At 50.3% G+C, this 18,358-nt stretch overlaps 1 protein-coding gene across 2 annotated transcripts in view; it reads right to left on the bottom strand.

The window, feature by feature from the left end:
- Positions 1 to 16,928, bottom strand: part of Slc12a7 (solute carrier family 12 member 7) — an 83,084-nt gene extending 66,156 nt beyond the window's left edge. For both annotated transcript variants that reach the window (XM_041632125.1, XM_041632126.1), the window contains exon 1: positions 16,707 to 16,928. In XM_041632125.1, the coding sequence (XP_041488059.1) occupies positions 16,707 to 16,914 (208 nt within the window). In that variant the 5' untranslated portion in view covers positions 16,915 to 16,928. The remainder of the gene's footprint in view (positions 1 to 16,706) is intronic.
- Between the last annotated feature and the right edge of the window lie 1,430 nt (positions 16,929 to 18,358).

Below are 18,358 nucleotides of genomic sequence, written 5' to 3'. Positions count from 1 at the left end.
TGAGAACTACACCCTTAGACTTGACCCTTATTTAAATGTCATACAATGGAGCCTCATAAAATGTCTCTGGAAAGGGGCACAGACACCCCTGACTAAGATCTACCTGGAGCAGCCTCGGTTTCCCCCACAGCAGCAGAATCCACCTTGCCGCCGCCTCCCCTCAGGCTTGTCCTAGACTAGGCACAACTGCACACCTGCTTTCACAGACACACGAGCCTCAGAGTCACCCTGGCTGCCTTCCCATCCTGGCAGTGTTCTGTGGCTTCATCTGCCACACCTGCTCCTTCTCTGTGCATGGCTGAGTCCCCATTACCTGCTCTGTCTCTGCTTTACTCTCCCCACAGCCCACACACCCCAGCCACTCTGGCAGGTCTTGGGTGGGATCCTGAGGTGCCAAACCTGATGACCACACAGAGCACTTCTCAGGGAAGGCAGCCACACCCTTGCAAGTCATGGTAAGATCGTGCTGTTCCTGGAGCACGGTTATGTCTTCCCTCAGAGAGTCTCTCATAGTCACAACTGCCATTGATGCTGGCTCCTTATCCATCCCTGTAGGCTGGCCTGAGAGCAGAGAGTGCTGCCTCACTCACATTCTGAGCAAAGGCTAGGATGCACCGGCAACAGACACGTCTCCCCTTCTTTCTGGGGCTTCACAGACTGATGACACAGGGCGCCATGAGAAATCTGACCTGAGACTCCAGGCTCAAGGTGACCAGAGATACTTTTCATTGCTTCCCTGATATAAGGGCACCTTTTTTGCCCTTTTCATCCTCCTCCTGGGATCCCTAGGGGATGAGAAAGCATGGGCCAGTTGCCTAGCTGACATCAGCCAAATTCTACCCAGCATACGATTGGCGGCTGTTGTCAGGGCTTCAGTCACACAAATAAACCCAAGAAATCTCAGGAGCCACCCACTGTTTCAGGAAGGAGGCTGCAGCTCCACTCCACTGGATATAATTTCTGGACATGATTAAACAGGAAGGAAATAAAAGACTCTGGCTGAGATTACATGCAGGAACACCACAGAGCCCAGCTCTCTAGGCTGTACATTACCACTGCTAGAAACTAGTGATTAACCACACCTGCTGTCTGTCATTGTCACACCTGGCAGTGAAGCTGTGTGGTTTGGGGTCAGGGCCAGCAGGGCAGCAGAGGCCCTTTCTGCATTTCCCCCTAAGCAGGAAAGTGTAAGCTCCCACACAGGCCTGGATGTTATGGCCTTGGTTTTATTTCTCCACGTGGGTCACACAACTCTGGGTGTGGTGTTGCACTGGGGGGGGGGGGGGGATGTAAGAGGACCAGAAGTTCAAGGCCAGCCTCAGCCACCTAAGGAGTTAATAAAAGCCACACACAAATCCTAAAACTGCTTTTGTTTGGTGGACCTGAAAGTCCACCTTTGAGTGACTTTTCTGCTCTTCCATTGAGATGGAAACCCAGAATCCTCCAGTATCTCCCAGAAACAGTGGCATATGCTTGTGCCTGTGACTCATGGAAACCCTACCTGGAAGATTCCCCCCTTTCCACTTCCCGCCTCAGCACCTGGGCAACAGCTTCTGAATTGTAAGGACAGTTGCTGGGCAGAGGAACAGATTGACTCCCTGGAGCCTGACACAGGAGGAAGGAACCCCGCTGTTTTATTTCCTTTTCTACTTGGTTAGGACTGGAGAAAGATGGGGGGGGGGGGGGGGGGCTCTGGCTTTCCCAGGTGCAAGGAGACCCAGCAAGAGCTCCAGGGAAACCAGGACAACTCCGGGAGGAACTCCTTTTTAGAATTTGCAAGGCAAATGAAGGAGGAGGCCCCCTGAGACTTAGGCCACTCCCAGCTTCAGACACCTTTCCAAGGCCCATCGCTGTCCCTGCCAAAGTCGCAGTGGCTAGGGGAGGAGTTCCACTGAAGGTGTCTCTGTTTCCCAAGGACTAGAGGCTGCAGGACAGTGCAGATCAAAGGGGAACCCAGCTGTGCCCCCTCTCGTTTATTGGCCTGATCCCAAGCGCATTGGCTTGGCAGCTCTGGGCTCCTGTTGCAGTAGCTACCTGATGTCACCAGCAGAAAATCAGGGTGCTCCTGAAGCAGCCATCCAGCAGAACATTTACCTGAGCTGGGTTTAAAGCCACTAGTGATCATTACACATAAGACACAAGAACATGGGGAACCTGCTGGCCAAGGGGCCCCTTTCCAGCGTAGTGAACTCCATGCTCACAACCAGGAGTTGCCCCCCAGGGGCTTCACTGGCCTTAGCTCTTCCGCCACAGCAGCCCCTGCTCAGATAAGAAAAGGGGAGCATCCAAGCTACCGATCAGCCGGCACAGAGTGAAGCTGCACACTGACACTGACTCTCTCTCTCTCTCTCTCTCTCTCTCTCTCTCTCTCTCACACACACACACACACACACACACACACACACGTTTATTTATGGATTAATCAGAGTAGCTTACAAGCAGTGGTCCAGCACTCTGTCTGTCTTTCTCTGTCTCTCTCTCTCTCTCTGTCTCTCTCTCTCTCTCTCTCACACACACACACACACACACACACACACGTTTATTTATGGATTAATCAGAGTAGTTTACAGGCAGTGGTCCAGCGCGCTCTCTCTCTCTCTCTCTCTCTCTCTCTCTCTCTCTCTCTCTCTCACTCACACACACACACACACACACACACACGTTTATTTATGGAATAATCAGAGTAGCTTACAGGCAGTGGTCCAGCTAGTTCAACAATGGCTGTCTACCAACAGAAAATCCTAGAATCCAGTAGCTGCTCAGTCCACAAAATTGGATGTCTCAGATTGTCTTCAGTATACGCCAGACGTAGCCCAAAGAGACAGGCTCCAATTCCAGTGAAGGAATGAACTTCCAAGAGTGAGGGCAATCAGGCAAAGAATGAACACTTCCACGTCCTTATATAGGCTGCCACCAGGTGTGGCCCAGATTTAAGGTGGATGATTTCGGGTAGGTCGTCCTGCGTCAAATGATTTAATCAAGAAAAATCCCCCACAGGTGCACTCAGCTGCTTCGGTTTCAGTGAATTCCAGATGCAGCCAAACTGACAACCAAAAATTACCACCACAGTAAACTTTGACAAGAAAAACACAGCCCTTGGCCGTCTGCCTTAGCCTCTTTAGGCTGCACGAGACCCTAGACTGTGTAACTCATGAAGGACAGACATTTCTTCTGGAAGGTCAGGACAAAGTGTCTGCTGATAGCTAGTCTCCTGGCTCACAGAGGCCATTGTCAAAGCAGGTCACCCATCCTGGGGAAGGTCCAACAGCTTGGCTCTCCTAGCTTGTTGGGACCATTTAGAGTCCTGGCCTCCAGCTGCTCTTCCCTGCTAGAGATCTTTACTTTCCTTCTGATTTGAGTTACTGAAAGCTGTGTCAAAGTTGTTTACCAGCTCTGCTTCACGAGTGAGCACGTGTTGCCTTGCCTTGAGGATCAGAAGATAAGGTTTTCACCTGTTGCCCCATCTGACTGCTGGATAAGCCTCTGTGGTGCTATTGAATAATGGGCTTCTTACTAGTGACTAGAGGTCTGTGTCTCTGTCTTTCTGTCTCTGTGTTTGTGTGTTTTAACCTCCAGCCCTGTGCCCGAAGCTCGCGAACTGTATGGTAGTGCATAGAGCGCAGACAGGCATTGTGCGCAGCACTAGCTGATCTCCAGGGTCCCACCTCTCAAGACTGCAGTTTTAGAGGTCAGGGATGAGGTTAGCATGTTAATGGGGTTCTCTCTGCTAGGACAAGGCTAGGACTACTGTCCCTGTCACATTGGCATCTGCTGGGCACCCCACTGTTGTCTGCTTTGGCTTACTTGTCCAATTCCAAGTGTTTTTGCAGCTCTGTACTCCTGTTTCATGACGGTTACCTGATGTCACCGTCAGGAAATCAGGGTGCTTCTGAAGCAGCCATCCAGCAAAACATTTACCTAAAATGGTTTAAAGCCGCAGCTGAGCCTCCAAATTAAGCTCTCACCAAACAAAGCGCAGGAGTCACTGATTACTGCAGAATGCAGGCAGGGGTGTGAAGGGAACAGGTCACTCACCCAGAGTTCCCCTGAGGGCTACCTTCACTTCCTTCAAGGAAATCTGGATTTGCAAATGTTGGCGACCTCATCCCCTAGGCAAGGTTTAAGAGGGGGCTGATTAGGACTGCCTAATTGAAGGTGTCCTGTGAGGCAGAATCAAGAGGCTTTGGTGGTCCAATAGAAATAATGACCCACCTGGGTATCTACGTCTTCTCCCCTCTGAGCAAATGACCTGGCCATTGGAGGACTCCACATTGGAGGACTCCCTTTGGCTGTCCTGCTCTGATCACTGGATTTCTGGCTTAGGTCCAGAAGAAATTAGGAATTGGGCCACAAGTTATCCATTCTGTCCACACTGCTGTCCACTAGTGCTAGGTTACCATGCTTAGCCCTCCTGGGAACGCCTCATACAGGGCCTTCATGAAGCCCCAAAGGACGAGGGCGCTACCCCAGTGGGCCAGGGCTTAAACGCTTAGTCGCTATGGAGACAAGATGCACTTTCTGGTCTGAGCTAGGCAGGCACAGTAGTATAATGGGATAGCGGGGATGCTACAGTGACAGAAACACTGATGGGGGCTCATGATGGTCCTACGAGACAAGGACAGCAGGTATGCACAGCAGGAGCACACTAGAAATGTCTCTCAGACAGGTACCTCTCCTCCACACGGGCACCTTGCGGCAGGACAGGCAGCTCTCTGGGTAGTCGTGCCTGGCAACTTTCTACAAAGCGGCCATGCCTCCCTTATCCTTTTCTATCCCCGATCTTTTGCAGCACACTGACTTTCTTTAGATTCAGATTCCAGGACCTCTAATGACCTCAGTAAGCCCCCTCCTGTTCAATATTCAATTCTTGAAGGGAACAGCCTAAAAGGACAGAGGCAGATCTGTCCCCAGGAGGTCCAAATCCAGCGTGCACTCCTGAGCAGAACTAGACAGTAGTCTCCCCTCCCGCTGTCTCCCCGGAACTCTTTCCCTTCCTGCAAAAGCCCTTTGTGGCTTTGAGTTGCCCAAGACTGAGCCCCTGCCTTCTCAGGTCTGTTGTTCTTTCTTAAATCTGACTCCTTCCTACCAATGTTCAGCAACTCTGGGACCTGGCATTTGAGCAGCTGGCAGCCTGAACTTTACCCTGATAACACCACGTCTTCTAATGAGCACACCTGGATGGCTTCATATACAGGTGACCCTCTCTTAGCTCTGACCACTAGAACTGCAGGCTGGCTCAGGGGCTCATCAAGCATAAGGAGAACATGAGCCGCAGCAGGACCCCTGTGGGAGCCCCTCTGGTCCTATACCCCAGGCTACCCCCACCTCTGGGGATTGTATCCCTTGGCCTTTGCCTGGCCGGGCTTCCCTAGGAGGGAATGCTAGCTACTGATGCCGTGGCCACACCGCACCTGAATGGAAAGGCAGTTCCCAAGCAGTGTGGAACACTCTCAGTCAATGCCGTGTGGCTCAGTATGTCTTCAAAAGGCATAGCTGACCCGAGACCTGAACTAGGAAGAAATAGCCTTTACCACCTGTGCCTTGGGAAGTGTAGTAAGAATCATTTCTTCTGAGAATGGCACCACACTACAGTAACAGGGCCACGCAAGTCCCCTCAACTGGCTGACCAATGGTTCCCGGGAACAAGCGTACCTAAGGAAAGGATCAGAGTGAACTTAGTGTTAGTTGTCAGAAGTCGACTCAGTTATATTTCCTGTAAGTGGCCACATGAGTCTTGCTTGACCCACTGAGTGGCTATCCTTCACTTCAACAGCCCAACCCTGTCACCTTTCATGGATACATTGTCATTATAAGTAACGCCTGTTGGGGAGCCTACTTGTCCAGGATACATTGTCATTGTAAGTAACACCTGTTGGGGAGCCTACTTGTCCAGGATACATTGTCATTATAAGTTACCCCTGTAGGGGAGTCTACTTGTCCAGGAAGACCACTGTGGTCACAGATACTAGAATATGCCAGAGTGTTCAACACATGTCTGCCTGTGTCCTGCCTGCATCCCTGCATCCAGAGCATCCTCAAACCACACAGCACATAGGAGGCGTGCGACTGAGACTATACCCTTTGAGCTCTGCTCATGCCCAGAACACTCCGCACATGTTGACCAGGGATGCACATTATCTCTGCATCTGTGAAGAGTTTCCCACAGGGGCTGGAGAGATGGCTAAGCGGTTAAGAGCATTGCCTGCTCTTCCAAAGGTCCTGAGTTCAATTCCCAGCAACCACATGGTGGCTCACAAACATCTGTAATGAGGTTTGGTGCCCTCTTCTGGCATGCGAGCATACACACAGACAGAACATCGTATACATAATAAATAAATAAATATATTTAAAAAAACAAAAGAGTTTCCCACAGGAGCCGTCCTATCCTCAGGGGCCCCCTGTGAAAAGCTATGTTTAGTGGCAGCTGGCTGGGGATCACCATCTCACAGTCCAGGCTACATTCACAAGGAGTGGGAGCGGCAGAGGTGTGCTGGGCTGGAGAGGTACAAAGAACAAGTCCTGGGCACGCCTGTGTATAAGCCAATGCAATAGAGGACTGTTCCTGGGAAGACATAGGTCTCTCTTGTACCCAAAACTGGAAGAGATCCAAGCCCACAGGACCTGTAATTCCTGCCCACACCAGTGTAGGTGCAACCCTTAGCTAGCTTTTGTCAGGTAAAGGAGAACATCTAGTCTCCAAGGTTCCAGGTTAGTTGTGACTGCCTGAACACCAGGAGCTCAAGGTTCCAGGCTGGTTGTAGTCTGTCTGAACACCAGGAGCACCTGAGTCCTGATCCCCCCCAATCCCTAGGCCTCATGGACACAGGTGAACAGCAAGAGGTGATGGACAGTGTTTTAACTTCAAGCTCCTGGTCCTTGCTGTTCACTTTACACTGCTTTCTTCTGAGTCCCCTTAGGGATCATTGTTCTGTAAACACGGAGATGAAGGCCCAGCAGTACCAGGGGCATTGGTTTGCCCAGGAACATAGGCTGTCCCAGCCCTGGGCTATCTAGTCTGGAGGGACAAGAAAGCTGTAGTTGCCAAGCAACGAGATGGAGGCATCAGAGGAGCGTAGGGCCCCAGGGAGGGCGCAGGTGGCCAGCAGAGGGGTTGCAGCAGAGCCTGGCAGAGGTGGCTTCAGGGGACTCCCTGGTAAGCAATGACAAACACCTGGTCTGGGAGAGACTGTTACAGTGCTGGCCAAGTAGCCTACCATGTGTGATCTCCTAGGGGACCACAGTGGGAAGGTAGAAAAGGAGCTAAATGGGGGACACAAGGTAGAGAGCCATGCGTCTGCAGGGCATTTTCCCGAGAGGCTGAGAAGGGCTGGTGTCCCTGAGGCCTCTCTCTTTGGTTTGCTGAGGGCCCTAAAACTCTCTATCTTCCTTATTCCCTCTGGGAGCCCCTGGGATCTCTCTTCTGGTAAGGTCACAGTTCTATCAGACCAGGGCCGCCTTACAACCTCCCTTAGTTCTGATTTCCTCCTTAAAGGATCTGTTTTGAACATTTACTTGGAAGCAAAGGCTTTAAAGACCCGCGGCAAGATGTGTCATTTAAGAATTTACATCAATTTTCTGAGGTTCCCCCAGTCTTGTTTCCCACCCAGGGCTCTTTTTGTTGGCTCCTGAGTTCCAGGTGGTGCGGTAGCCCCAGACACCTCTGCACACACCTTTGGATGCCTGCTATAGACTTTCCTCAGCAAACCCAGCACTACAGTAAGGTCTCAGCACTAGGAAAATCCCAGTTCAGAATGACCCAAGCGGGCCTATGCCCAGTTCCTGGCCTGTATGCAGTCTGGCAGTCTGTACATCTTCCTTAGCTGCACCCACCCCACTTCTCCCCCAGGCAAGGAGGATCTATACACTGGCTTGTGCAGGCTCTTCTCACATGTTCTCAAGCTGAGGCACAGAGCCAGGAAAGAATTCAAATGTAGAATTTCTAGGAAGGCATCCAGAGACCTCCAGCATCCACTAGGAGTGGAGCGTGCCTGAGTCTACCTCAGCCCACCACTGGGGCCCTGACACACAGAAGTGTTGGCTTCCCATAGACAAAATTCTGAGTAGCCAACCCTTCCTCGCCCATCACTCTCGATCAGCACAGGCTCTGAGTGGCGAGAGAGGCACCCTCCGTCCTCACAGTGCTGAAGACGACACACGGGGCACTAGTTTTGCAAGGGGGTCTGTCTGTCAGACGGAGCAGACACAGCAGCACTGTATGGTATACTGAGTGCACATGTATCATCTGGTCCTTGCTTGCAGATTCAAAGGCCTCTAGGTGGGGCTCCCAAGAATCACAGAGGAGACAGCCATGTGTGCAGAGCAATCGAGGAGAGAACAGTCAGCACCTAGATGGCCTGTTCACACTCCCTTTTGCTAATTTCACCACATCACAGAGGCAGACCAACTTGTTCAATCACTTAGCACCAAAGATGATGCAACAGAGTGTGCAGAGGTGTGACTGACTAAGAATACTTGCGGAGACCAGCTTCATCTCAACTCCGTCACCTCCCAGGATGAAGCTGGAGCCCAAGGCTGAAGGCTCACCACTTTACAGCAGCAGTCCCCATCCCAGGCGGTCCACACTGTGGCCTTTGTGCTGGCCACAGGGTCCACAGGCAATTTGAGAGTCTGCTGGGGAAGTGGAGTTTGCCCCTTTACTTTGGAAAGCTGCTGGCTTCACCTGTACCAGAGACTACTGTGCAGAAACTCTGAGTCATGGCAGTTTCGAGGGATACGAGAAACTGAGGCTCAGCCTCGCTGTAAGTCATGAGGAAGAGTGGTTACACCACCAGTATCAGCTGCCTTGTTTTCCTTCTTTCCTTTTCTGTTGTGGTTTCACCCTAAGGCAGGCTGGACCTTACCATCCTGTCTCTACTCCTTGCAAACAAGATTAGAGGCATGTACCACTATGCCCAGCCACTTGCTTTCTTAAATTCTGTTTGGTTGGGTTTATAATTGGTTTTTATTGTTGTTCTGTTTTTGTCTCTATTGTTTATATCAGACAGGGTCTGATTCACTGACTTCAAACTCTGGAAAATCCCTCTACTTCACAACCTGAGTCCTGAGACTACATGCATGGGATGGTACGCTAAGGTATAATGATTTGCCTTTAAAATTAGGAGGAAAGCGCAAAGCAAATAAAAGGATTTCTGAGCTGAAAATAACTTCCGACGCACCATGTAGGGCTTCCATTATAGCAAAGATAGTTTGCCTACCTGTACACACAGGAGTGTGCGGGCACGTGTGTGTGTGTGTGTGTGTGTGTGTGTGTGTGTGTGTGTGTACACGGACCACAGCTACAGGTAATAGAATGTAATTTGCAACAGGAAGATCCCTAGACAAAAATAACTGTTCAAAGAATGTCTTGCTGTGAGTGATTTAGATGATAAAGGACTCCTCTGAGAACAACTGCCTTAGTGTAAATTGATTTAATCAGACTGATACCCTCCAATCTCCCTGAGAGTGCTCTCACCTCCAGGAAGGGAGAACAGGAGGATGTGGTTTTGCCAGACCTCGATTTCCTGTTTGCATCTTCTTTCCTGGTGTGTGTGTGTGTGTGTGTGTGTGTGTGTGATAAAATACACATTTTAAGGCTGGAAAGATGGGTCAGTGGTTAAGAGCACTTACAGCTTTTCCAAAATTTAATTCCCAGTACCTACGTCATGCAGTTCACAAGTGTCTGTAACTCCAGCTCCAGGGGCTCAGAATCCTCTTCTGGCTTCCAAAAGCACTGGTATATATGTGGCTTCACACACACACACTACACACACACACACACACACAACACACACAAAACCCTAAATAAAAATGAATACTATATATATATGTATATAATAAACTTTACTATTTCCATCAATACTGTGAAGTTCAGCAGCATTAGGCATACTGCCCCTCTTGTGCACCCTGTGTATATACAGTCTCACCTGGTAAAATCCAGATCTCATCTTACAGAGTGGAAACTCCACCCCCATAAATAACAGCCCCACCACCTCTGGACCACCTTCTGTCTCTGTTAACGTGACAATCCAGCAGCTTCGTATAAGCAGAACTATCCAGATGCATCCTCTTCTGTCACTGGGCACACTGCCTTTCCGTCCCCCTGTGTCCTTTTATAAAGGCTGGGTGACATTCCCTTGTCAACAGGTGAAATTCTAACGCACTCAGCCAGGGGTCTACTTGCCTTTTATTTAGAGGCACCAACACTGGCTGGTGAGTTTTTTAAGAGGAAACAGGACACAGACCCACAGGAAACACCCGACTGGTTAGCCCAGGTTACTGCTTTTTAAAGGGTTAAAGCAGCAGAGACTTCTCTGTCAGCCGAGTGTCACACTAGTGATTTGGGACCTGCCTACTTCCTGTAAGAGTCCATCTGATGATACGGTATTTGGCATGAGTGGTTCTGTGTTGGCCTAGAGCAGAGGCTCTAACTAGACAACATCTCTCATGACTTCACGGCACACCACTAGTACCTCCGACAGGCACTGGGCTGCTCCACCTTTACGGCTAAGAAAAAAGCCACTCCGGATGTGGGTGTGCAAAGATCCATCTGTCTGATTGTACCCCAGCACGTGTAGGAATGCAACGGTTGTTTGGTTGTCACATAACTGAATTAAAATTTTTATTACATTTATTTATGGCATACGTGTGTGTGAAAGAGTGGGAGAGCATGTGCCATGACACTCGTATGGTCAGAAGACAACGGATGGGAGTCAGTTCCCTCTTGTGGCCATGTGGGTCCCAGGAATTGAACTCTTGCTGTCGCGTCTGGTGGCAGGTGCCTTTCCCTCTAGGCCACCTTGATAAGCTCCAAATCTAAACCCTTGAGAAACTCTATGCTGTCTTCTCCAGGGCCTGTATCTGAAAACTGACATTTCTGTCAGCAAAGCACAAGGTTCTGATTTCTCCACATCCTTGATATTATTTGATATTTTCAACTTTAAAAAAAAAATAGCCATCAGCAGTGTAAAGTGATTTTTCATTGTCGTTGGACCCTTTTTTATTTTATTTTATTTTGGCTTGGGGCTGTATTTTGGTATTGGGATAGAAGCCAGAGGGCAGGTGTTATAATCCAGAGCTACACCCTCAGCCTTAGCTATGGTCTCGACCTGAATTTTTCTGCTAATCAGTCAGTTGAACATCTTTTCAGGAGCCTATTTTCTAGCTGTCAAGTCCTTTTGTCCATCCCAAAGTGCTAACGATAGAACCTAGGGTGTTTTCTAGGCAAGTGCCCTGTCTCTGAGCTACATCCCCAGCCCCTTCATCCATTTTTTTTTAATTGGTTTTTTTTGAGTGTTTTAGTTGCCACAGAGTTACAGAAGGACCTTCTATTCTGGGTATTAACCCATTACCAGGTAAATGGTTTCCCAGTGCCCCACCCATTCACATTTAACAGATTCCCCTGGCCCCACAGCTTTAGAAACTGTCTTCTCTGCTTATACATGGATACAGTAAGTGGCATCTCTCTCTCTCTCTCTCTCTCTCTCTCTCCCTCTCTCTCTCTCTCTCTCACACACACACACACACACACACACACACGTGTGTGCACACACACACCTGCATCCCTGTAGGTCTATTTCTGCATGTGAACAGCATCAATTTCACCCAGTGGCTTCCTCTGCAACCAGGGCTGCTTTGACTCAGGCTGGGTTACCTTAGACACAGATATACTCATGTGTTTATCTCTCCAACAGGTTGGGGAAGGCCTTATGACCTCTTAAACACAAATGCTCCTGTGAGTTTGCATCTTTAGTAGGTTGGAGAGGGTGGGTGTCACCCAGACATGCATGTTTTCACGTGTTTGTTTCTCCCACGGGAGCAGGAGACACCAGAGCTGTTGTCTTCTTGAATGCCCCGGGTCAAAGTCCCCTGCTTTGCTGCGGGGTTTGCACTAGTACCAAGAAACCCAGTCCCAGCCTGAGGCCTCCAACTCGGGCTCTTCCTGACCTAGTTCTGATTACCTTTTAGATGCTGTTGCTTTATTTAAAGAAAATTTCTTCCCATAAAGAGATGTGGTGTCTCAAACCCTAGCCTACTCCAGTGGGAAAAAAGAAGCCAAGTTAAATATTATGTAGCAAAGAAGAGAACAGGACGTACACGGAGCGTTTCTTGCTAAGCCGATTTAACCATCACCAAATCGAGACCTCTTTCACAGCAAAGTGACAGAACTTGAGCTGGCACGGCTCGCCGAGAGCTAGCGGCATCTTACCGATTACCAGGAGGGCCACACCCTATGAAATATTTAAGCAAAAAGCAAACAGTCTGCCCAGCGGGCAGCAGGTTTTCAGGCACCAGAGTCTGGCCATCACCCGGGATTAGCTCTTGAGCCTCAGCAGCCTGAGGAGAGGCAGTGTAACAGTATTTCTGTTCTGGGAATCCAGGTACGGCTTGGGATACAATTTTCCCAAGTAGAACCTAGGGCTGCAGTGAGAGACATTGCCCAGTGTGTGAAAACAGCATGGAACTGGCCCTCCTTTGTGCATGCCTAACTCAGAAGTGTTCTCATAGAAACTGCCTCAGAGGCCACAGAAAGTATGCTAAGCAACAAACCGCAGAGCTGAGTCCACAGAGACGTATGTGGTGAACACAGAGACACAGGAACACACAGGTAACATGGAGACAGGCATACCATGGCAACATCAACTCACATCGAGACACCGAAAACAACAGAGAGACAGCACAGAGATAAGACAGCACTGATGTACAAAGAGACATACACACAAATGACACAGACACACACACAAACACATGCAGACTGCACAGAGACAACATGGAAACACACAGGTAAGACAGAGACAGGCACACTGACATACAAAGAGTCAACATGTAGACATATACACCATAGCACACCATAAGACTCATACACAGATAACATGGAGGTACAGAGAGACCCAAAGACAACACAAAGATACACAGCATTAGATACTGCAGGGGACAAGGAGACACACAGGAACTCATAGACTCACAGCCACACACATGTAGATATATGTACACATCAGGATACTTCAGCCTGGGCTCCCTGGGCACCTCACTGGAGAGACCATTGTCATGGAAAGTGGGATGCTCTCTTGGATCTGAGTCTTGAGGGCAGGCATAGCTGTAGGTAGCTTCACTAAATCTCTGTGGCCAAGTCCTATACCACCACCCCTTGAAGTATAATTATCGAAATTTGGCAGACATGTGATCCTACCAGCCATAACAGTGACGGGAAGCATAATGCCAACCTCCAATCAGGGACTCAACACTGGTCTTTGTCCTGGACATGGGTGAAACCACAGGAATCTGGAGGGCAGAGAGTACTCCAGGCCACGTATGACCTTGTAGGCTATTGTAACCTCCCAGGAGCCCTCTTTGGGACGCCCTGTGCTTATAGCTCTTCTTGCCATCGGGAGACCTTCTCCTTTCCTTGTCCCTTCTGTCTTGGGGGCACTCTGGGTAGCTGTCCATCTTATATTAGTAAATGGTTCTGAGAACACCTTGGGGCTATTCCACCAAGTCTTTGCCATGAGGACTCTCAACCAGAACTCCTTCAACTGGAGAGCAGAGAGTGACCTCTCTCTGGGCCCTTGGCATAGAAACAGGATCTTTCCTATGGGCCTTACGTGTTGAGTAATTTCCCCCTTGGTCCATGTACCCTTCCCTCTGCCCCTGTGCTCACAAAAGATGCAGTAACAGCCATGGAGTAGGCGGTCACACCTACCAAACAACAGCCTAACTTCTGTACCTCTATGGGTACCACCTTCATCAAAGCAAATAGAACACAGTCCAAAGGCTCAGTATCGAGACCTGTGTCTTATGGGACATAGACTGAGCAGGCTCTGCAGATAAGAGATTCAACATCACACTCACATCCCATCACACAGCAAAGGGAGACCATGTGCTATCTACTTTTAGACACACCCCACCCAAGAGATGAGACCAAAATACTCATATGAAGGGTGTTGGTCAAAGGTTCAACTGGGCCAGCATCCACGTATCATGATGAAAATGCAAAGTGGAAAGCTATGGGAGCTGGTCCTGAAAGAGGCTGCAAGCCAGGAGACCTCACGTCCCTGGGGATCTAGAAAGTTCATCCTCAGTACTTGCCACACATCTGTACCCAAAGGTTGACTCAGGACAACACCCCACCCAGGGCTCGGCTCCTGGCACTGTGCCCAAGTCGGACCAATAAAATCTTTGTTTGTTTTCAAACTTAGTTTACTCTGTGTTAATGAAACACCAAATAATAGGTCTTCTGTTCCCAAGTAGAAGCAAGACACGAAAGCACTGGAGGGACCGTTGTCTGGAACTGCCACATGAAATCCCCACACAACTGGAGCCAGCTGTCCATGGACAGATTCAGTTAGCCAGACAGGTGGGGCCCCAGTACAGCACTGAGACCCAAATCCCTAGAACCCACATGAGGGTAACAGGGACTGGCCCAGCCCTATCTCCGACTACCAGTGGGGTCTGACCCCTGGACATCTGACCCTCAGGGCCTTCTAGACTGAAGTCACAGACCCCATCTACAAGAGAGGAGAGGAGGTTGGAGATTTCAGGGCTGGGAGGTCTCATGGTGGGCTCCACCTAATCCTGCCTCACCTGCTACGTCAAGGACTTTGGGTCATGCTCTTTCTCTATGCTACTCCAGCATCCTGAAATGAGGGAGGGGAGCATGGAGAAGTCTTGACCCCCACTTGTCCCCTGGCATCCTGCCTTTGAGGACCTCTGATGGGGTTTATAATCCAGCATGAAGGACTTTGAGGACAAGGGACAGAAGACACTATTGTGTTGGCCTGACTCATGCTCTTGGCTCAAGGTGTTGTAGGTGTTCAGTATTTCTGGGTATTAGTTTCTTTTTTTTTATATTTATCTATTATGTATACAATGTTCTTTCTGTGTGTATGCCTGAAGGCCAGAAGAGGGCACCAGACCTCATTACAGATGGTTGTGAGCCACCATGTGGTTGCTGGGAATTGAACTCAGGACCTTTGGAAGAGCGGGCAATGCTCTTAACCGCTGAGCCATCTCTCCAGCCCGGGTATTAGTTTCTTATTCAAGAAGTGAGACTAAGTCCTGGAGACCTGAGTTCCTTGAGACTATGGGGAACCAGAAAGCCCAGGTGAAGGGTAGGCATAGACCCCTGTCCTTCACCATCCATCAGCAGATTCTCTGCCTCAAAGGTGGGGGATATTTTCCAAGATTACAGTGGGGCTCCTTGCCTCAGCAACTCAAGAGACCCCCAATAGCTGGGGCTGTCCTGCTTTCTCCCACCCACACCCCCTGGCTAGCCCTCGTGGTCAAGCAGGCTCCCTATAAGCAGGTCCTACAGACACCATAACTGCTCTGTCACTGTATTTGGTGACCCAAAGATCATCTATTTGCTTCTTGAGTTCCACAAAGAAACCCAAAAGAAATGAGTCCCTTGGCAAGTAGGCAGACAGCCACTGCAAGCTTGCTGCCATGCTAAGATTAAGGAGAGTCAACCACTACCCTGTGGGACAAGCATCCTGGCAACCCTGCCCACTAAAGTATGATACAAATCCTGACCTAGAGCTCAGAACAGAGACAGATGAAGACACAGCTCAGCATGCCCAATCTAGGGAATAGGTATCTGTAGCTTGCATGTGTACCCATATGCGTCCACACACATGCACATGCATGCATGCATGCGCACATACACACAACACAGCTATGTAATGCCCAAGTTCACACGGGGAAACAATTGCTCAGATTTTGTTACAAAAGTTAACTCATCAGAAACGTGACAGTTCTAAGTTCTTCTAAGTCACAGCATAGCCTCCCCCAAGTCTCTAAAAGACTGCATGTGTGCAACATGAACACACCTGTCACGGGTATTTGTGATGGTGCCTCCCGAGCTGACAGGAGTAGGGCATTTGAGTACTGGACAGGTTTTTAGACCAGTAGCAATCCAGTTTTGGAGACCCTATCCAGGAAGGCAGACTGGTACTCAGAAGGCAAAGGTCTCTCAGGGATTGCCTGTCAAGTGCCAGCTAACTGCCAGGTGGGTGGGGCAAAGACCAACCCAGGCACCAGACCTGGTTTCATCTTCACTCCCTGACCCAAAGTCGGGCTCTAGAACAATCTGGAGAGCGCACAGTGAGCGCCTGCTTCTGTTGCGTGTTCCTTGGAAAACGTGGCTTTGCAGATGTTTGGGCAGCAATAGATTGCACGGTTCTAGGATTCTTAGATGCAGGCAGAGGTCACAAGTCATTGTAAAGGTCAGCTAGCCAAGGGGGTTTCCACAGCAGCGAAGTTACAAGTTACAATCGGCTCTCACCAAAGGCTGGCTGCCTCTGTCTCTCCTGCACCTTCGAATCCCACACTAGGACAGAGGAGAGAGCTCTTTTTCTCAGAGGTACTAATATATATATATGGGGGGTGGGGGGGTTGTCTAGAGTTAGTGATCAGAAGGCGGTCCCAGAAGCCGGCCCCAGAAGCCGTCCTTCACTAACTACCAATATCTCACTGACCCTTAGAACCACTCTGCAGAATGTTACTACCGACAAGGTCCACAGGCCATCAGGCAGGGCCAGGGATTAGCAGGACTAAACTGTGGGACAAAGGACACCAGCGGATTCCAGGGCCGGCGCTGTAACACTTGGTGTGACCTGCAACCATTCCTTAGCCAGCAGGCAATGGCCACCTCCTGACACCTGGACAGCAGGCACCGCAGTGGCCCCCTAGGAGGAAGGTTTAGCTGCACTTACCATAGCGACTGGGCTCGCGGCAGTAGCGCAGAATGGGCAGCGCATCTACTTCTTGTGTTTTCAGCGCGGCCACCTGATTGGGATCTGGGTCGGGGTCAGGGTCGGGGTCGGGATCCAAGCACAGAGGCTGGCCGCTGCCGCCCTCTGTCCTGGGTCCCGCGTCTCCCATCCCGCTCTGCGCTGGGGTCACCACGAAGCGCTGGGACATGTTGGCGTCGGTACGCTGGGCGCCGCGATGACTGCTGGATGAGAAGCCTGCCGGTGCTGACCGTGGGTCTCGGGGAGTGGGGCGGGGCAGGGGCGGGGCACGAGGTGGGGGCGGGGCAGGAGGGAGCCGAGGAGGGGGCGGGGAGGGGCGGGACAGGCGAAGTCAGGGCAGGGCTGGCTGGATAGAAGTGAGTGGATCTGGAAGGGGGTAAAAGATGGCTGGGGTAGGCATGGGGGGGGGGGTAAGAAAGTTGGGTTAGGTAGGGAGAGGGCCGGGCCGGGACCACAGAAGATGAGAAGAGCAAAGAACAAGGATGAGAAAGGGTAGCGGAGTGGGACTTGGTGAAGGCTGGGTCAGAGGACAAACGGGACCTAAATAGGTGATGCTTGGGCAGGAAGGTGTTGGGCATTTGGCCTGGGAAGGGCATTTGATGGTCTGCCTGATGATAGCAATACAAATCTTATGGGTCACCAAGAGACAGAACCTTTCCAGATGGGTCACTTCAGTGTTGCTTTGGAGTTGTGCTAAGTGACTAGAAGACTCCTACCCCACACATCCAACCACCCACCCCCATCCCTGACTACCAACAACCTACCAGGTCAGCGGGACCTAGCCCAGGGCCAGGCTAGGATGGGGCAGGCCATGGAATGGACAGTTGCTCAAGCCAAGCACAGCTCATTCAGGGGTTAGGAGGGGCAGGGAGCAGGAACATCTGACGGGAATGGCCTCTAAGGGCCAGAGAAAGGGATTCTGGGAGTAGGGGTATGTGGCAGCCTTGCTGGCTACTGGGCCTAGAGTAGTAGTTCTCAACCCATGGGTTGCAAAAATCCGACAAACCTCTATTTCCAAAATTATTTACACTATGATCCATAACAGTAGCAAAATTACAGATATGAAGTATCGACAAAAATAATTTTATAGTTGGGGGGTCACCACAACATGAGGAGCTGCATTAAAGGGTTGTAGCCTTAGGAAGGTGAGAACCACTATCCTAGAAGGAAGGCGATCGCCCTGCCTCGCCTCTGCCTTCCCATTTCCCCCCGCAGCCTGGCTTTTGATACCGGTGACCTCCTAGATTTGTGCCTGGGTTGCCAGACTCCTGGGAGAGCAAAGGGTGAGAGAGAGCTGAGAAGTGGCTCAGGAAGCCTGGAACGAGTGGACGTTCCTGGAAGTGGGGACACCAACCACTCTGGGCTCGTGGTCCTTTACCGACATCGTTCTTCACCATATATAACATGGTTTTCATATTCATTCGAGAATTTATTAATAGCGCCCGATGCCAGGCTCTGAAACCCCTACTTCTCTGAAGCAGAGCAGGGAGAGAAGGAAAGAAACTTGAGGGAACAGGACTTCTGTTCTTACAGTTCTCTTGTCCCACCATGGCTGCTCTCGGCCATCACATCTGTCCCTCTGCAGAGGAGAGGCTGACGGCAGAAGGGCATTA

The sequence above is a fragment of the Microtus oregoni genome, unplaced genomic scaffold, assembly GCF_018167655.1.
Source record: "Microtus oregoni isolate MIOR12 unplaced genomic scaffold, Mior012 000040F_ref0000088, whole genome shotgun sequence".
Lineage (NCBI taxonomy): Eukaryota > Metazoa > Chordata > Mammalia > Rodentia > Cricetidae > Microtus > Microtus oregoni.
The sequence above is the reverse complement of the archived record's forward strand: the minus strand, read 5'-3'. Positions and strand labels throughout refer to the sequence as shown.